At 41.8% G+C, this 19,534-nt stretch overlaps 1 protein-coding gene across 1 annotated transcript; it reads right to left on the reverse strand.

Moving 5' to 3' along the window:
* Positions 1-4,605: 4,605 nt before the first annotated feature.
* PHYH (phytanoyl-CoA 2-hydroxylase) lies at positions 4,606-18,916 on the reverse strand. The gene is made up of 8 exons (XM_014547988.1): positions 18,819-18,916; positions 17,242-17,352; positions 16,450-16,618; positions 13,254-13,335; positions 11,478-11,659; positions 9,284-9,433; positions 6,805-6,939; positions 4,606-4,929 (listed from the first exon to the last, which is right to left on the reverse strand). Exons 3-8 carry the CDS (start codon positions 16,567-16,569, stop codon positions 4,876-4,878), a joined length of 723 nt encoding a protein of 240 aa, XP_014403474.1. The 5' UTR covers positions 16,570-16,618; positions 17,242-17,352; positions 18,819-18,916; the 3' UTR covers positions 4,606-4,875.
* Between the last annotated feature and the right edge of the window lie 618 nt (positions 18,917-19,534).

Raw genomic sequence — 19,534 nt, forward strand, 5'->3', positions numbered from 1 at the left:
CACTTGATTGGGACTACTTGCTCTTGTTAGCATTATTTAAGGGAGAAGCTTACAATGTTAAAAAATAATCAGATCGGGGCAGGGCACTGACCTAAAATGAGCCAGTGAGCTCCTTCACTAAGAAACCGAATTGAAACTGAGAGGTTTCCACAGTCTCACTGCTCTGTGGGAAAGGGGAGATTCAAATTCAGAACTGTTGGCAGAAGCCAGTCTCCACCGTATCTGGGAGTCAGGAGAAGCTGATCTGAGAGAGAACAAAGCAGCTGCACAGAGAGGAGCAGAATTAGGAGCGGGAGAGGGGAGTCCTGGGTTCCCTAAAGCCCTTGTGTCCTGTTCAGCCGGCCTGCAGTCCAACTCTCTTAGATGTCATGGACTGGCCCGGTCTCCTTGTTGTGTAGGTCCCATTGTGCTCAAGCTGGTTCCTACACCCAAGGTCCTAGCCAGTGCACAGGTGCACTCAACTCAAACAGGCATGCCCAACTTAAATAGGCTTTTCACTTAACGACTTGTTTCTGTAGTAGTATCTACTATTTTCATTAGGACAAAAACCAAAAAACAACTTTCAAAACCCTTTGCTTAGCCTAATGAACTACATTGTGTTTTTACTAACTAGGGTAATTTGCATGAACTTTTCAAAATTAATTTTTAAATACAGTAATACATATACAAATACTTTCTTTTTTAAAAATATATTTTTATTTTTAATGTTGTCAAAGAGGAAGGTAGAGGGAGAGAGAAATAGAAACATCAATGATGAGAGAGAATCATTGATTGGTTGCCTCCTGCATGCCTCCTACTGGGGATCAAGCCCGCAACCTTGGGATGTGCTCTTGACCAGATTCAAACCTGGGACCGCTCTATCCACTGAGCAAAACCGGCTAGGGCTGAATACATTCTTTATAGAAATGAAAAGATCATAGACATTTTAAGGTATTGTTGGGTTTTTTTAAAATCCTACTTTCATGATTAGCAGTTGCTGATACATATTTCAGTCCAGAGATTTCTTTGAGCTCAGGACTCTCAGAGCCTGGGGCTGAACTCCTTGTGGTCAGAAAAGTTGCTCTAGCCATCTTGATGTGCTTCACACCCAGCATATGCCTGCCACATATAAAGTCCTCAAAGAGTGCTGATACTTGAATGAATGAATGAATGAACAAATAAATAAAATAAATTAGGAGGCTGGACTACATGATCCATAGGACCCTCTCCAGCTCTTATGTCCGGTATATTTTATGATTCTATATCCTGTCCATTTGCTGACAATTCTTTTTTTTTAAAATATATTTTATTGATTTTTTACAGAGAGGAAGGGAGAGGGATAGAGAGTTAGAAACATCGATGAGAGAGAAACATTGATCAGCTGCCTCCTGCACACCCCCCACTGGGAATGTGCCCACAACCAAGGTACATGCCCTTGACCGGAATCGAACCCGGGACCCTTGAGTCCGCAGGCCGACGCTCTATCCACTGAGCCAAACAGGTCAGGGCTGCTGACAATTCTTTATCGGCAGATTCTGGACAGTCTGTACATAGAATAGAATACCTTTATAACACTGGCTTCCATAAACACAACCAATGTCTCCATTAGAGATCACTCTTACTGTCTGTCTCTGTTACATTTCAAGAAATATAAGTTGAATTTTAGTAGAGCTAAAATTTTGAAAAAAATGTAAATGTTTTAAACATTATATAAAAAGTCATTAGCTAAAATATATATAATGTTATATGTGATCTTTTAATGCATTATTCCAATGACAAAATGGCAAGGAGCCCTACTGCTGGGGTTCAAATCCTAGCTTCACCATTTGCTGTGTGACCTTAGGCAAGTTACTGAACCTCTCAGTGCCTGCCTGAGTTGTCTCATATATAAAATTGGGGGAATGATTGAATTTTCCCTGTAAAGTTGTTATGAGATTAAAAGATTAGTAAGAGTTAAGTGCTTGTAATAGTGCTTGCCACATACAAGTGTTAGCAACCTGATCTTGTTTTAGGGCAATCCCAGTCTGTCTAGGGGGAGGTGATGACAACCCTGAGCACAGAAATGGAAGGGCCAATGTTATATACCTTAAATATATACAATTTCTATTTGTCCATTATACCTCACTAAAGCAGAGAAAAGTGAAATGATTCAGGGATTTTTTGAAAAAATATTTTTTTATTGCTTCAGAGAAAGGAAGGGAGAGTAAGAGAGGATAGAAACATCAATGATGAGAGAGAATCATTGGTTGGCTGCCTCCTGCATGTGCCTACTGGGGTTCAAACCCACAACCTGGGCATGTGCCCTGACCGGGAATCAAACGGTGACCTTCTGGTTCATGGGTTGATGCTCAGCCTTAGCTGTTCATCACAATCACCTCAAATGTTTGTAAAAAAGGATACTGATGCCCAGACATCAGAATAATTGAATAAGAACTTAGAAGTGGGGTGATGGATATGTTAACTAGCTTGATTGTGATGACTATTTCACAATGTATATGTACATAAAAACATTAAATTGTACATCTTAAATATATACAATTTCTATTTGTTCATGATGCCTTAATAAAGCTGGAAAAATTAAATGATTCAGGGACTTTTTAATCAGCACTTGCTGATAAAAAAGACATAAATTTTTCAAATTACAGAGAGAGAGAATGAATTGTAGGGGTTGAGACCCAGGCACTGGTTTTTTTAAAGCACCAGGGAGATTGGAATGTGTAGTCAGGTCTGAGAAGCACATCCCTAGACCCTCTAGAGCAGTGGTTCTCAACCTTCCTAATGCTGCGACCCTTCAATACAGTTCCTCATGTTGTGGTGACCCCAATTTTATTGTTACAAATTGAACATAATGAAAGCATAGTGATTAATCACAAAAACAATATGTAATTATATATGTGTTTTCCGATGGTCTTAGGTGACCCCTGTGAAAGGGTCGTTCGACCCCCAAAGGGGTCACGACCCACAGGTTGAGAACCCCTGCTCTAGAGTAAAGCTAAGGCACCTCCAGCCATCCCGAGAGGGAGAGCATTCAGGCCTCCCCATCTGAAGGCAACATCAGAATCCAGAAGCTTAGCCTCTTCCGCTGTACGCCAGGGATCCTGTGGGCAGCCGTACAACCCGCCTCAGCTGCATCTTGGGAGGTTGACCTTGGGACAATGGTCTGATGCGATTGGGATTTGTGCTGGACCTGGCCTCGGTGACCTGTGTCCCAGTCAGCACCTGGGTCAAGTCTTTAGTTCCTAAACGGGCTGTAACTGCGAAGCTGTCACCCTCTTCTAGAGCAGTGACGCCTTGGGTGTGGGCCTCTCACCCTCAAGTGTCATCCTCGGGAGAGGGGCTCAGAGCCACCCTGACCGGGATGCTCTTCAGATCCCTGACAGGTCAGCTTCCAAGCGATGGAGGTTAAGGCTGGTGCACCAACAACCCCAGGCCCCCAGGTGCCACTCCCAAAGCTGGGGAGCTCAGGAAAAGGGCTGTGGTTCAGTCTCTTAGGTCAAACGGCAGGAGACTGCAGAGGAAGCAAGCGGGTCTTGGTCATCTCAAGCTCCTGGAAAGGGATCCAGGTCCGTGCTGGCACATCGCCCCCAGGGGTGGAGGCTGGATGGTGGAGACCAAGTGCTCTGCTCTAGTTGCTGCCCAGGTAGCAAAGGGCCTTCCCTTCATTTCTCTGGGGAGAGATGAGCCCCAGGAGACTCAGCCTGGGGTCTCAAGCCCAAGGTCTGATGAATCTCAGCAATCTTCAAGATCAGCTCTTTCTGTTCCACAGACAAAATGCCCAAGGAATGCTGGACCGTGCTCCCTACTTGCTGTTCACACTGGCATTCCTTATGTACATTTTATTTTTAATTATTCCCTAATCCAATTTCCTTAGTCCCCGTCAGTGATACTCTTTGTTTCCCCAGTTTGCAGGTGGAACTGAGCTTAAACTGCATGTCCTTACAAGGGAAACCGACAAAAAAACCCACACACAATGAAACTAGATTTAGGAAAACTGTGTTCAGCGGAATGGCAAGAAAAGGACTCTATTTCTTTCTTACTAAATTGAAAAAAAGAAAAACAACAACCCACAAAAGAGACTGTGTCTCCTTGCTGCCCTCAGCTGGTGTAGAAAGATGATGCTCTGATAGGATAAATTCCTCCAGTTCTTGCTCATTCAATTGCCACACCAAAAGTGTCTAAAACTTTCCCTGTACCTTGAAAGAGGTTAGGTTTCATTCATAAATCCTGGAGGGTTTCGGCTGCCCTACCCAATAAGAAATAGCAGAAGTTACCCTTGTCTTCCTCCTGTAGAAAGACTTGGACAGTCCATTTTCCTAGGGAGGGTGGCTGGGGGGAGAAGGCATGGAGGGAATCCTGCATCAGAGCATAAGCATCCACCGCCACGATGCCCTTCCCGTGCCCTCCAGGCCATGTGCCTCGCTGTACAGTGTCCTGTTTTTGAAAAGAAGTATCTCGTGACATGAAGTAAGTAGGTGGTGTGTTTCCCAGCAGAGGGATATAAAACTCAACCTGAGTTTCAGAGCATTTATTTCTGCTTGGGTAAAGAGCTAATTGGCCCCAATCAATTTAATAAATAATTTTTTTAAAAGAGCGAATTGAATGAAAAAATAAACGGATTTAACACACTTAAGTTATACAGAATTACCTTTATTTTGGCTGCAACCCTAACTTCATTTTCCTTAAAACGAATACCATTTCACTTTTACTGTTTTTACATTCATGAAAGCAACACCACTGCACTGCAAAATTACCCACATGTGATTAGGTACCTGGTATATGCATTTTGATTTGTTAACAAGCGATAGAAAAGATTGTGTCATCTCATTAAGAAAATATTTTCCTTAGATGCCTTATTTCATTTTGATTTCTTTAAAAGAGTTATAGCAAAGAGCTGTTTCAAAGGTTGACTCTTTGTCCTTTCACAAGCCGTCCTCGAAATCTCCAAACATCCTGGAAATAATGCCAAACAAAAGGAGTTTATGGAACACTTCAGTTTGTCTCTTCACCATAAAAGAAAGTAAATTTCTAGCATCTACAAATGGTTAAATGGGGGGCGGGGGGAGGGGGGGACGGACACGTGGAAGCCTCCACAATAGTCCTATCAGTTAGAAGATAAACCATATTCTGAGACTCCGATTTACTTATTTGCCAACATCTAATATCATGTTAAACAATCTAAGGCAGGGAGTCCCCAAGCTGTCAGCCCTATTGTACTGGGTCCTCTTGTTGATCACAGGTCCGCAGCCGGCTGATTATTATGCTCGGTCACAGTACAGACAGTTCCCTACCCATCTTCCTGCCTTCCGCCGGGTGATTTGCCTGGCTCATTTTGAGTCATCTACTCCTGATTAGGTCATAACCATGCCAATGATGCTATAGGTTACTGGTTTATTTGCTTTTCCTTTGTTCTTCATAAAACAATTCAGACTTTTAAATTTATTTCTTATTTCTTGTTTATTTTTGAGCAACCAGCAAGGTATAGAGAGAAGAACGATTTTGGAATTCGACCTGACTCTGAAGTCTAGCTTGTGTCACGTAACAGGCCCACCTCTTGGACTTTTTCTCATTAGGAGCATGCAGCTCTAATGACTGTTGCATTGGATTTTGGTGAAAAAAATAAGAAAAAGAGTGTGAAAATGCTTTTGTTGTTACCTTAAAAGAACTATAGAGCAAAAGTTTGTATTGTTATTGTACATAAAATTGATAAACTGTAACTTAGAAGGTAACTAAAATAAATACAGGAGGTAACTCATTTAGTGCAATAATGACAAACCTCAAACTGAATGTATACTTTTTTCCTGCCTTAAAATTCAGGGTGTTGGACGGAAACCACAACTATGTTGACAAACTACGTTGCCTTTGTAAGTCCTTTTACATACTGGACAAAGGGAGAGGGACGATACTTTCTAGAATCTGCAAATGTGAGATCAGAGCATTTTCAGAGGTGGGTACATTCATAGATTCTAAAGGGAGATAGAAGTAAAGGGCGAAGTAAGATTCTTGAGCTGGGAAGGTGTTCAGAAAATGATTCCCGACAGACTGGTGTGCGGCGCTCTTCACAGGACGGGAAGGCTCCGCCTGTGGGAGGGTCATGCCACCCCAGAGGAAGTGCATGCACTTATGACTACCTAATGTACATTTAAAAACAGATCAGCTTCTTGGTTCCCAGGCTAAAATGTACATAGTCTACAAAGCAAATATGTCTATTTGCCTTGACTGAGAATTTTTCTATTGATCCTCATCAGCACTGAATGTCCACTAATTAAAAACAAATAATTGACAAGTGATGTGTATGAATTAGGAAAGCATATGAAGTATCTCACACCTCTTACTGATAAGCATTAGCGATCTATCCCTGTACATGCAAACAAACACTTGCCTAAGAATTGCTTCCTGGGAGTCTTATTGGATTTCCAAATGTATAAATATCTATTCTGTACAAATAAAGGAGGACTGTGATTGCTAGTCCAAACCTTTAACTTTCCTTGTGTGCATTCAGGAGGTAGCCTGTTGTCCTTCATTTCCTGTCCTCTAAGTATGTTTTCTATTTTCTATCCTATCTGACTGTCCTGGAACAAGGTAGCCTGCATACGCCAGGACAGCCCAAAGACATAAAGAAGCTGGCAGGCCATCAGCTCCCCACACTGGGAAGCAAGTGCAAACTGAAATTCCATGGGCATTCTTCGTGGGTTTCAGCCACGTTTCTGCAAAGAGCTCTCACCACAAGCAGTTTATACCCTCAAATTAAATCAACAAGGAGGATTAGTAAGCATCTGAAGAAAAGACAAAAACCGAGATCTTTATCTTGCCATTTCATACACATACCTTCAGGGAGACACCTTCTTTCACGCCATACAATTTTTCTGCTAACGACACAATTTCATTCTCAATGTTTTCTTGACTGGTGCCCTTCACATCGATATAGTGGCAGTTGGCACTGGCAAAATGGCAGGAAATTGCCTGGGCAAAGTGAACCAATTAATATTAAGGGGTAAAATCCCATCAACACCAGCAACCAAGCAAGGTTTCTTTTAGAAAGTCAGTTATTTCCCTCAGCGTTTGATTTCTAGATTGAAAGCTGTTCCATGGTGCCTTAAATCAGTCTCTTTGTGGCTCAGTAGTTTTTTCTCCTCCCAGCTAAAGGCTACTTGAGAAGTTATAAGAGGTTTTTAACTAGCTGTGATATTTATTTTCAAAAGGCATTTATAGGGCAGGGAACATAATTCCGTTAAGTCAGAGGTCTTTAACTTTTTAACATTTGATTTTTCTGAGTAGATATCCCCAAATGCTTAAAGGGAATGTATTCTAGGGTTTTTCATCATCTTAGTCACAAAAGTTACTCAATGAAGTTTGTGATGGCTTGTTATTTCAATGGCCACAGATTATGTGTGTGTGTGGGGGGAAGACACCTTGCAAAGGAAAATAATACACCCCCCTTTTGAATCAAAAGGACATTTGAAGTCTGACAGCATAAGATACCTGTCTTGTTCCTTTATGAAGGCAAGACAGAAGTTACTTGGCCCTTCCCATTCTTGAAAAAGTTATAAACAGATCTGCTGCAAGGCACTACCTCAAACTCACCTTCCCAGGCACAGGTTAGTTATCTTAAGGGACCACACCTGTCAGAACTTCCTACTTTGCCCCAAACATCACATTTCTAGGCAGAGTGGTCACAAGCTCCGTGTCCCATGTGAGCCCCAGTGCAAGGGGAAATGTGCATCCTTTATACATGTTTTTATGTATTTTTTAAAGGTTAGTGTTTTTCCAAACATTAAAGTAGTTGAAAAAATATTGAAAAATTGTAGAATCAGTATATTAAACTCCTCATTTTTTGTACTGTGGTGCCAATGCTGCCCGCCCTTGACAGTGCTGAGGTCTGTGCTAGCAAAGAGCCTGATCTCGTGAAGAACCTCCCACTGCAGCCACTCAGATTCAAAATGTTGGCATTGTGCTCATCATGGATTTTCTTGCAGTGATTTTGATTTTTTAAAATATTAGCCCCTGAAGAGAGTGCCTTCTCACCTCACCCTCATCCTGGCCCTGCTGAGCCCAGTGCAAATATGAATGAATGAAAGATGAAACCTGGCAACTAACCCTTTGCCTTAGGGAGACAACAGGGGTTGGTGTAACAAACGAACAGCCTCACTCAGCCCAAAGAAGCCCCCAATATTTAGTATTGACAGTCATGTAATCAAGGGGGAAGTGTGAGTCCACACCACTGTACTGCCAGGTGTCTGCTGAATTTTAGAGAAATGAGATATTGAGAATTTATGAGAAATTTGTCAAGTTTTAATGTAAGCAATGAAATCATTAAGTTTAAAATCTCTAAGCCCTGGCTGGTTTGGCTCACCGGATAGAGCGTTGGCCTGTGGACTGAAGGGTCCCAGGTTCGATTCCTGTCAAGGGCACATGTCTGGGTTGCGGGCTTGATCCCCAGCCAATCAATGATTCTCTCTCTCATTGATGTTCCTATCTCTCTCTCCCTCTCCCTTCCTCTCCGAAATCAATAAAAATATATATTTTAAAAATGCTCTAACACCGAGGGGTGAAAACAATGGCTGCCTGCTAAATCTGATTTCTGGATAGCCAATTCAGAACCTTTCTTTTGGATCAATAATATTTTTTTTCAATAGCAATGATAATATAAACTTTTCTGTTATTTGGTTACTATGAGCTATATACATTCAAAACTTCATTATTTTAGTTTGTCAGCAATGGTTTTTGCCTCCAAAGCACAGACCATCAGTCCCAAGTAAGCTCTGGCTCTGAAGCAAATCATGAATGGGATCCTGAGGTCGCCTGGCTTCTTACTGATCTGAGCAAAAAAAGCATGAAATATATTTCCTGGCAATTAAATTGGACTAAAGGCTAGTTTAGTTAAAAGTCACAAATCTTTTAACTCGAGGATATTTTTTCCAGTGATTTTTTTTTTTTTTTTGAGAGAGAGAGTGAAGGGGAAGGAGAGGTGAGAGAGAGTGAGAGAGAGAGAGAGAGAGAGAGAGAGAGAGAGAGAGGTGGAGAGAGAGAGAGAGAGAGAGACACACACACACGGTTGTTGAGAGACACACATGGATTGGTTGCCTCCCACACATGCCCCAAACAGGGCCCGGGATCAAACTTGCAACCCAGGTACCTGCCCTTGACTGGGAATGGAACCCGTGACCCTTTGGTGCACAGGCCAATGCTCTAACCATTGCGCATACCAGCCACGGCAAAAGTATCAAATCTTTTAAATTTCAATATATCTTGGCATTTTCGTGTTTGACCATTCATCGTTGAAAAGTGCTGTTATGTTAATGCATACCTTCCGGAATCCTTGAGTTCTGTTCTGACCAGATCCATGGATGAGCAAAGGATGAAAGAAAACGGTGTCTCCCTTCTCCATCACAAGGTGAACCCGGGCATTGTTTTCATCATAGTCCTGGATCCCGTGGAACATTATGTTAACTCCCCCCTAGAACACAAATGAGAGCCAAGTCTGTATTTGAGGAAGCCAGTAATTACAAACTTTATAGATCATCAGGAAAAGCAAAGGTACTCTAAGTTCTTCCAAGAGGAGATAAGTTAGATTCTTTAAAAAAACGTAAATATACAAAAGCTTCTCAGATGTCTGGTTTTTAAAAGTCACCTGTTGATATTAAAATCACAGATTTTTTTTTGGACCAAATAAAAACTTTGGAATTTCCTCCTCCCCTTTGTTACTGAATAATAAATGAAGCTCTAGGTCAGCTTTGCATTTTTCAGTTAATGCAGGAGAACTTTACAGCCCGAACCCATGATCATTCTTTCTCAGCATGATAGTCTCCTCATCTGGAACTCTGCATAAATCATTCTCCTATTATTCAGGAGTATCTCTGAGAAACTATTCTCCAAAACTAGGGGAGAAAAAATGTTCAATTTTTCTGAGCTCATGTCTCGTCCAGAGTAAAGAAAGAAGAATCGCAAATTATAACATTGTGTTTGTTTATAACTGTTTCCAAAGTTAGTTATTGCTTTTAGGAAAGGTTATGTCTTTATTAAAAACTACAGTGAGACGTGATTTAAAGCTTACAAGCCTTTATGAGGGGGTGGGGCTGCTGTTCTAGGGTAGAGGCAGCATCCCATCCCCCCTCCTAAGACTGAACTCTGTTAGGACTTGGATCCAGTGCACTTCTCTCCTGGCCAGGGTGGATATGCGACCAAACTGACCTCCCATTTCGGCCACTCAGATTCAAATCTGAGCAGAGGATGGAAGAGACCGGACATAGTCAGGGTTCAATTGCCCACACCAGGTGCCCCAACCTACTCTTCCCACCGAGCTACAATGCCCACTTTCCAGCCCAGCAGGCCTAGCCAGCCTTCCAGGGACTCAGCAAGACCCTGCGGCTCTCCAAAACACTCCCTTTTGCTTGCACCAAACCTTCCCTAAATCTCACCTTAATTGACAAATCTCACAATTTTAGATTTTATATCAAAATCCAGACTCTTTTTTTTTTTTTTTTTTACTTAGCACTAATCATCAGCACACCAAGTCTCACTAAGACAGAAGTCTTTAAAGCTATATTCTCTTTACTTCCTACAGGACCACATTCATTCTTCCTGCCTTAGTAACAGGTGCTCTTCCCATTCTGACCATCATTCTGGGGTTGCAAGATGTATTGCCTTACACCTAAAGCACTAAAGTCTCCTTTGTAGTTTCCCTGCCTCTGGACTCCTACATCTTCAGTACATCCCGTGCCACACCCCAAGATCAGTGGTCTTGAAGAACCAGATCGGTCACTTCTGAGCTCAAAAGCATTTAACAGTCCTTCAGCATCAACAGTTGAATCAGTAAACCGTGGGACAGCCATGCAATGGAATACTGCTCCATCCTCCCCAGAGCTTCTGCTGGTCTCTCCAGCTGGAAGATGAGCCCTCCCTCTTTTTCACTCCAAGAGCCATCAATCACTGTGCAAGAATTACTTGGCACTTGGCACATGCATCTGGTCTTGCAATGTGTATGTCTTACCTTTGCAAATTAGGCTCTATAATCTCGAATCCTACAACACCTACCAAAGTTCCCCATGTTGATTGGCTTTCAAACCCTTGTTGAAAGTGCAAAAATGAGTACTTTATCTAACATCCTTGAATTTTCCCTGATTGGGATTCCAAATCCTAGACCAGTGATGGCGAACCTATGACACGCGTGTCAGAGGTGACACGTGAACTCATTTTTTTGGTTGATTTTTCTTTGTTAAATGGCATTTAAATATATAAAAGAAATATCAAAAGTATAAGTCTTTGTTTTACTATGGTTGCAAATATCAAAAAATGTCTATATGTGACACGGCACCAGAGTTAAGTTAGGGTTTTTCAAAATGCTGACACGCCGAGCTCAAAAGGTTCGCCATCACTGTCCTAGACCAATGTTTGGCTGTGAAAGGAAATGCCATCTCATTAGTAAAGCTCTTTATGTAGACTGATGGAAAATCAAAACAACGAAAGATTCTGATCAAGACTCAGCTGCTAGGCAGACCTACCTCCCACTTGGGATAATCGTGCGGCTTCAGGGTGCCTTTGTGTGTGCCAGGGAGCACCACCAGACAGCCGTTGTTCCGGTCAATGTGCTCCATGGCGGTCCAAGCGCAAACAATGCTATCGCTGGGCCTGAAGGGGAAGTAGTGCAGATCCTGGTGCAGGGGATGGCGGGATGTCTTCTTGCCTGAAATGGAACCTGCTGTTAAAAGACGCTCAGAATTCTTCTCTTCTGCCTGAAAAACCAGAATAATGACCAATCCCTGCAAAAACCAAACAAATGAAACAATGTTCTAGATTCTAGAAAATCTGCCTCAGGTGACAAGCACCAAACTGGAATATTGAATCAACACAGGGACTCCAGATCCTCTACTTTTTTCTGGGTTTCTGGTAGCTGAGTACTCACATACACTATTTTCTAGCAAGTCATACATATATCATCATCTCTATTGTGCTTTATTCCTTTCTAACTGGTTTGGGCACAGGGCCTAGTGTTAAAAAACAAAGTTTAATTAATTACATTGAAGAGAGTGGTCAACTTTGAGGTCCCCTGATAGTCTGCAAAAATTTTTTAATTAGCTAACTAAATAAAAAAGCCCTAAGAGGTTTCCTCACCAAACTAGAAGCATATGGTATACAATCACTGTGCAGAATCAGAGATGCCACGACCACATTTACATTTCTCCCTGGTTTTGCTCTTTGAATCTGATTCCCCAGGCTCCCTGATCTCTCCAGGCAAGACATCCAGGGAGGAGAGATTTGGTGATGGTAAGCTACAGGCCTATCACAGAAGCCTCTCCCGGCCCTCGAGGAAGAAAAAGTAGAAAAGATGAAAAGATCTCTGATGGCCAATTTACTACTGCTGGTATAGCAACATTCCTCAGCATGGCCCAACAGCCATCTGCATAAGAATATCAGGGGATGGTAAATAACATGCAGATTCCTGAGTACTACCATCCAAATCAGTTTCTCAGGAAGGTTTTAGAAGCTATATTTTAGAAAGCACAATAAATTTTAATCACAACTATAGTATGTGATTTACAAAGATAGTTTAATTTTGTTAATAATAATAATAACAAAGGCAGAATTCACACTATCACAGGTGAGGATGGTTAATAAAGCTTAGAGATGTTGAATAATAGGTCCTTATGTGATATAAAGAGTTGTTTATTGACCTGAATTTTTAAGAATCCTATCATCTGAAAATCCAGCAGTAATAACCCTACAATTAATATATGAAATCACTATTATACTAAATGTTGTTATGATATAAGCTATTTTGAATTAAAATACTGTAAAAAACAAAATTCAAGTGGGTAAATTTAAAGATCTAATTGGCTGTATTGAATGACTTACGAATTGAGCAGCATTCAATGTAGCAGATAGAAGGAGTTCGGAGGAGCTTACCAAATGGAAGGCTTTGGTAGGCAGATGGTGGAGGGATAAGGAAGTTACTAGAGAAGAGGACTGTTCAGGCAGTCCCTTTAGGGGAGGGGCAGGGGGACTATTGGGCAGATGACCTCACTAGTGCTGACATTGACTGGTTAAGACTTTATTCCTGGGAGGAACTGAAACTGCAATTTGGTTAGGTATTAAGGCTCAGCTTGCTGATGTGGGCTAGCACAAGGGATTCCATTTTAGGCCTGTTGTCTCTCTTTTAACAGGACACATACTCATTTATGCAAAGTTTAGCACTTATACACATGGCTATAGTTAGAACATCAACCTTATGTATTTTAACAAAACATTTTTCCTTCCCTGAACAAATAAGAGCCCTTTACCAGAATCGGGAGGCTTGTTTATCAGCATGGTGTGCATGGCCATAATGTTGGGTCCAGTGAAGCACTCCACATATTTCAGAATCTAAAGGAAAAGGGGGGGGGGGGTTCATGAGAAATCAGATGCACAAGCGAGTGGCACAAAGTACAACTATCGTTATGAGAATCAAGATGACAGTAGTTTAAAAAAGCCAATCTCACAACACTGCAAACAAAGCCTGGAAAAGTGAGCACTTGGAAATCATTGGAAATTTCTAACACTCTGAATTAACAGGCTTTTGGGAGCCTATTGGAAACATAACCACTTTTTCTACAAGAGAGATGGAAGTTTCTATGAGAGATCAACTGGGAAGGACAGATGGTTCATGCCTCCCACCTCCTTTCAATCAAAGCTGACGACAGTTGCCCAGTGAGAAGCCAGCTTCCTCCTCCTTCATGGAGACTGTTGACAGGAAGGGACCATGACAGGACCCAACCCACATGCAGCTGCCATGAGGAGCCCAGAGGAAAGGAGAACAGCAGCTCAGAGGACCCTCAGTCAGTGTGACCATTCACTCAGCTCTTTACTGAGGTCTGTGAACCAGGCAGAGTGACAGGAAATGGGACACAACAGTGAGCTGCCCCATAGAGTTTATATTATAGTCTGGTGGGAAAATGTTAAACAAATGATGACATGGGCAGTTGTGGTTGAGACACATGCTATGATGAACAAGCCGCAATGAGAGCACGTGACAGGGAGGGCTGAATTAGTCACAGGCTCCAGCCGCTGCGGTGTTGCCTCCAGCACCTAACCCTCCTGGGGAGGGGTGAAGGACAGAAAGGACTCAACATTGAATGCCTACTACTTGCCAGGGGCTTTATGAAATCAACCCAATTAAGCCTCACAGTAATCCCTGAAAATTAATGTTCCCATTAAATAATAACCCATTAAAACAAATACCCCACATGAATAAGCCTGAGGCTGATAAATTGCCCAAGTTGGCAGAGTCAGCTACATGAAAAGTTGATATTCAAACTCCAATTCTGACTCCAAAAAATGAAGCTCATTTTACTGCTTCCTCACTATTTGGTATCTTGTGCATAAGGAATCTATATATATAAAAGCCTAAGCAACCGTTACGACAGAACAACCGGTTGCTATGATGCGTGCTGACCACCAGGGGGCAGACGCTCAATGCAGGAGCTGCCCCCAGCCGGCAGGCCCCAATTGCCAATGGGGCTTGCTGGCCAACCTGGTCCCTCCCCCCAGATGGCAGGCCCCAATCACCCAATCGGGGCTGGGATGGGGAACTGGGGGTGGGTGGTGGTGGACGCGTCCCCTTTCCCAGGGGGGCTGAGGGCAGGCTCCCTCCTTGGGGCCGGCGGCCAACCTCCCAGGTCCCTTCTCCTGTCCCTCCCCCCCACCCCCAACCCAGCTGGCAAGCCCTGATAGGCCCGCCCACCATGGTGGTGGTTGGGCCCTCCCCCTGCTGGCCAGCCTCCCGGTCCCTCCCCCTGGCTGGCAGGTCCTGATCGTGCCTAATAGGGGCTGGGCCCCGGGCTGGGATGGGGAACTGGGGGGGGGTGGTGGAGGACACCGGCAGCAAGGGAAGGAGAAGGTGGGGAGGTGGGGAACCTGATCGGCCCTGATTGCCAGCCAGGCCTAAGGACCCCACCTGTGCACGAATTTCGTACTCATTTGCAATAATTTTGAGTATGAGGAATAAGCCTGAGGAGTCAGGCTTGATACTTGTTTTTTATAAAGCCTGTCATTTTTCTGTTTGTTTTTCACTTAGGTCAGTATTTTCTAAACCTCATTCAAAAGCCATCCTCACCATTTTTGCCATACTTTGCAGAATTTCCCAATATAGTTAGCTAATAATTCTTTAACTACTTTTAACTTAGTCTTATCTTGATTAATAATATCCTCAAAATCATGGGTTAGATGTGCTGGTTACTTTTCAATATACATTAAACTAGATAGCTATTAAAATATTGCATACCTTCTAAAAATTATTGCATGAACCACCAGAGACATGGGTCATACTTTAGAAATGTAGGAAACCTGAAAATCCCGATAATGCTTCATTTACCACAAGTGGCCTCCAATCTCGAGCTTTTCCTCCTTGACCCACCCACACCGCTTCCATGTCCATCACATAACATGAGGTTCAGATGAATGGATGGTCCAGAAGGGCCACTTCCCCTCCGGCCACCAATGCATGGGGCTGGACATCACAGACCTGTACAGTCTTTCTTCATGAGTCAAATTCTCTAACAGCCTTTGGGTTATAATTTCTAATAAGTACTATATGTAATGTCTCCTTTAAAGCCATTCTAAATGGATGGTTCATGAACTGGGGTACATGTGTGCAATGGAATAATGCACAGTAGTTTTAAAAATATAAGTAGATCCAGAGATACTAATGGAAAAATGTCTAAGATCTACCAGAAATGGGAAAAACAAGGCGACAACCAGTATGTTCCCATGTTACAAGGTGGGGGCATACAAATATGCTTGCATATACACAAAATAATTTCAGATGAGTACAGCAGAAAGCTGAGCAGTGAAGAAGGCTATGGGTGGGAGACTTTGCTTTTCATTTTATGCCCCTCTGGACTACTTGGATATTTTTGTAAGTATGAATTGCTCTTAAAGAATAATAATTATTTTAAAAACTAGTTTAAATTTAAAATCAAACTCACAGTTCTGCTGACCAGATTCATAAAACAAAACAAAACAAACAAACAAAAAAAGAAATGGATTTACACTGCATAGCTTCAGCAATTTCACCCTTTGATACGCCTGTATCAAGTGTAAGAAAGACTCCCTCTTTAACACAGAATTCCTTCCCTTCTCAACCAGGGGTAATTAGCAAACTCTACAGTGGGGTTTCTCAATTGGGGCATTACTGACAGTTGGGGCTGAATAAGCATTTGTCTCGGGGAGGGGGTTATTCTGTGCATTATAGGGTCCTAGAGCCCCATTAGCATCATCCCGGCTTCTACACCTTAGAAGCCAGTAGCACACCATCCCTCCTTGTCCATGTGTGACGACCAACCATGTCTCCAGACATTGCAAATACCATCATCTCCCATGGAGAACCACTGCTCTAGGACCACAGCAGAAAGGTGCTAGGTAAAGTAAAAAGACAGATTTTGGAGGCAAGCATGCAAATGGGCTATTAGCTTAGAGGAAAATATATTCAAGGTCTTGAACCTCAGGGAGAGTGCAGTATCTGAAGAGTTCCTCATCTTCTTGGAAATCTTGGGCCTTGGTAATCACTTTTTCACTTGGAGCATATTTTGATTTCGCAATGGTCACATCTTTCATTAACATTAATCCAGCCGGTTTTACCTCTTGTCTGCAGAGTCTTTCAAACTCATTCCTAGAAAATTAAGTTGGCAAATGATGTCCTTACTGCTGGCTCCAAGCACCTGCCTGACCCTGTTCTGGGAAAAATTCACAGATTGGGGTGGGGGGGTATTCCCTCTGCACTAAGTTGGCCTCCAGCCCAGGTTGAATAATTCTGATTAGGAAAGGAGGAGAAAACAGCCAACTCAGAAGTCCCTGCCTCCTAACTGCGAGGCTGGAATTCACTACCAGAACTCAATTATTCCTTAGCTTAGAAGACCATTTGGAGAAATACATGTGACTTGGTTACACCTGAAGAATAGCAAACACTTGTGTAGCACTAGCAGCACTTCAGGCCCTGTTCCAAGTCTTCTCTCAATATGTTTACCTTATTTAGTCCTAACAACGACTCTAGGTCGTAAGTACTATTATTACCCCCACTTTACAGATGTGGGACAGAGACATGGGAAGGGTAAGTAAACTGCCCCAGGACACACTATGTTAAGTGGTGGGGCTAATATTAAAGCCAGCCAGTCTGGCTCCAGAGCCCAGTTTCCTAAGGAGCCAAATCACTAAAAGTGCACAAGCTAATCTTACTATATTCCCATCACATGCATAAAACATATACTTCTGTAAAATAACAAATAGTTACCATACCTAAAGCGTTCGATATCAGCATCAGATACCAAATTTTTAATGACAAGGAACCCATTTTCTTCATAAAATTTTCTCTGTTCTAGGCTTAGAACATTATTATCCCGAGTATACCTAAAGGAGAAAAATACATCTCAAATAATCACAAATCACAACCTAACAATACCCAGCATTTCTATTTCAAAGACTTTAAGGAAGTAATATAAAAAAAATGTAAAGTTTTAAATCCAAAGCATTAACTACTGTCACAAAGAAATTAAAGAATTAACAAATTATATCATCTCCATTCAATGGGATATGACTCAGGCATTAAAAATAAGGATATAATAGCAGGGACAATGCTTATTATAATAAAATATGATTATAATTTATAAAGCTAAGACACTATTTATTTTAAAAAAGTGCAAAATTACAAAAAAATTTTTTAACAGTGATTACCTTTATGTAATGAAATTATATATGATTTTAAAAGATTTTATTTCTCTGATTTTAAATTTTGTTTTGTAATGAATAGGTATAGTTTTTCAGACTGGCAACAAATTCAGTAGAATATATATATATATTCAGAATGGAGAAAAAATATCTGAAAGGGCGCAATCTGGTTATATATATTTAATCTTCACCCAAGGAGTGAGGATATTTTTCCCATTGATTTTTAGAAAGAATGAAAGGGAGGAGGGAGGGCAGGAGAGAGAAACATCGATATGACAGAGACACATGGATTGGTTGCCTCCCACATGAGTCCTGACCTGGGGACCTGGGGCGGGATGGGACCTGCAACTCAGGTACTTGCCCTGGACCGGGAATCGAACCTGAGACCCTCCAGTGTGCAGGCCTATGCTCTGACCACTGAGCAACTGCGGCCAGGGCAGATTTTATATTTTTAATTGTCTGGTTCATGCATTCTCCAAAGAAATCAAAATAACAAAATCCAGATATGTGTACAGCATACACACACACTCAAATCACCCAGTCCATTCCTCTCTAGTTGGAATTGTGGCTTTGTGAGAATACTCCTGGAGATCAGATGTCTTTTTCTTTAAAGGTAAAGAGATAAACTAAACATGTTAGCTGATACATCCTATGACCATATGACAGGTGAACTTAAATAAGATATAGCATGCCTGAATTTTAAACACCAGATTGTGCCCTTTCTGATATTTTTTTCCTTTCTGAATTTTAAAATACAAATAGAAAATTAAAGTCAGGATCTTCAAAAATTTCCACAATTGAAGTAGGGGAGGGAGGGGGTAAGGGGAAGAGATCAACAGAAGGACTTGTATACATGTATATAAGCCAAACCAATGGACATGGACAACAGGGGGATGGGAGCATGAGTGTGTGTGTGTGTGTGGGGAGGTTGGGGGTTAATGGGGGGGATGAGGACACATTTGTAATACCTTAACTAATAAAAAAAAAATTTCCACAATTGTTCTAATTAGAATAAGTCCTGGAAATGGAGGCTTTGCAGAATGAATTGTTACCAGGCAACAGGATATATTGTGTTTTATATCCTAGTTACCACTAGAAGAGCCTTTATATACATTGTATGGTTAAAAATTAAAATTAGATCTACTTACTGGAATTGAGGATGGAAACTGGCAGAAGGAACAGCCCCTGAAGTGGGGTGAGCTATCTAGGATGTGAATTAAGGCAAATACAAATTTAGGAGTCAAACTTTTCTAGAAACAACAGTTTCTAGAAAACTGGATTGGCTCTCACATGGGAAGACGGGTCCCAAACAGATATCAAGCAAACTGCTTATATACGTAACTCTGACAGTTACATACTGCTGCTTCCCTCACTTCATTTCATTCCCACAGCCGCCTGAGGAGAGGGCTGGAAGCTCTGATATCAGTCCTGCCACTCAGAGCAGGGAACCTCGGCCTGGAGGGCTCAGTAGCTGGTCCAAGGTCACCCAACAGAAAATGGCTGAGCCAAGACTTGACCCACAACCTTTACTTCATAGCTTCCATGTATTTTATTCCACACGACTATTCCTTCCACTAAACTGAATGAGTAAAAATTGAAAGGGCCAATTCTAGAAGGAGAAAGATGTGCTAGTTAAAAGAGGTATTTAATTTATTTGGAGTCCAGGCCAAATTAGAAACAATTTGACTGGTCATTTAAAAAACCTATAAAATAAGCAACGATTCCAAGAAAAGTATGATCCACACAGTCAAATATAATTTTAAATACTTAAAGAACTAGTAATTTGTTCTAATTTTTTTTCTCCAGTAACCATAGATTGTTGACTTAGCATCTATAGTTTCTTTTCTTCATTTTTTAAATAATA

The sequence above is a fragment of the Myotis brandtii genome, unplaced genomic scaffold, assembly GCF_000412655.1.
Source record: "Myotis brandtii unplaced genomic scaffold, ASM41265v1 scaffold49, whole genome shotgun sequence".
Classification (NCBI taxonomy): Eukaryota; Metazoa; Chordata; class Mammalia; order Chiroptera; family Vespertilionidae; genus Myotis; species Myotis brandtii.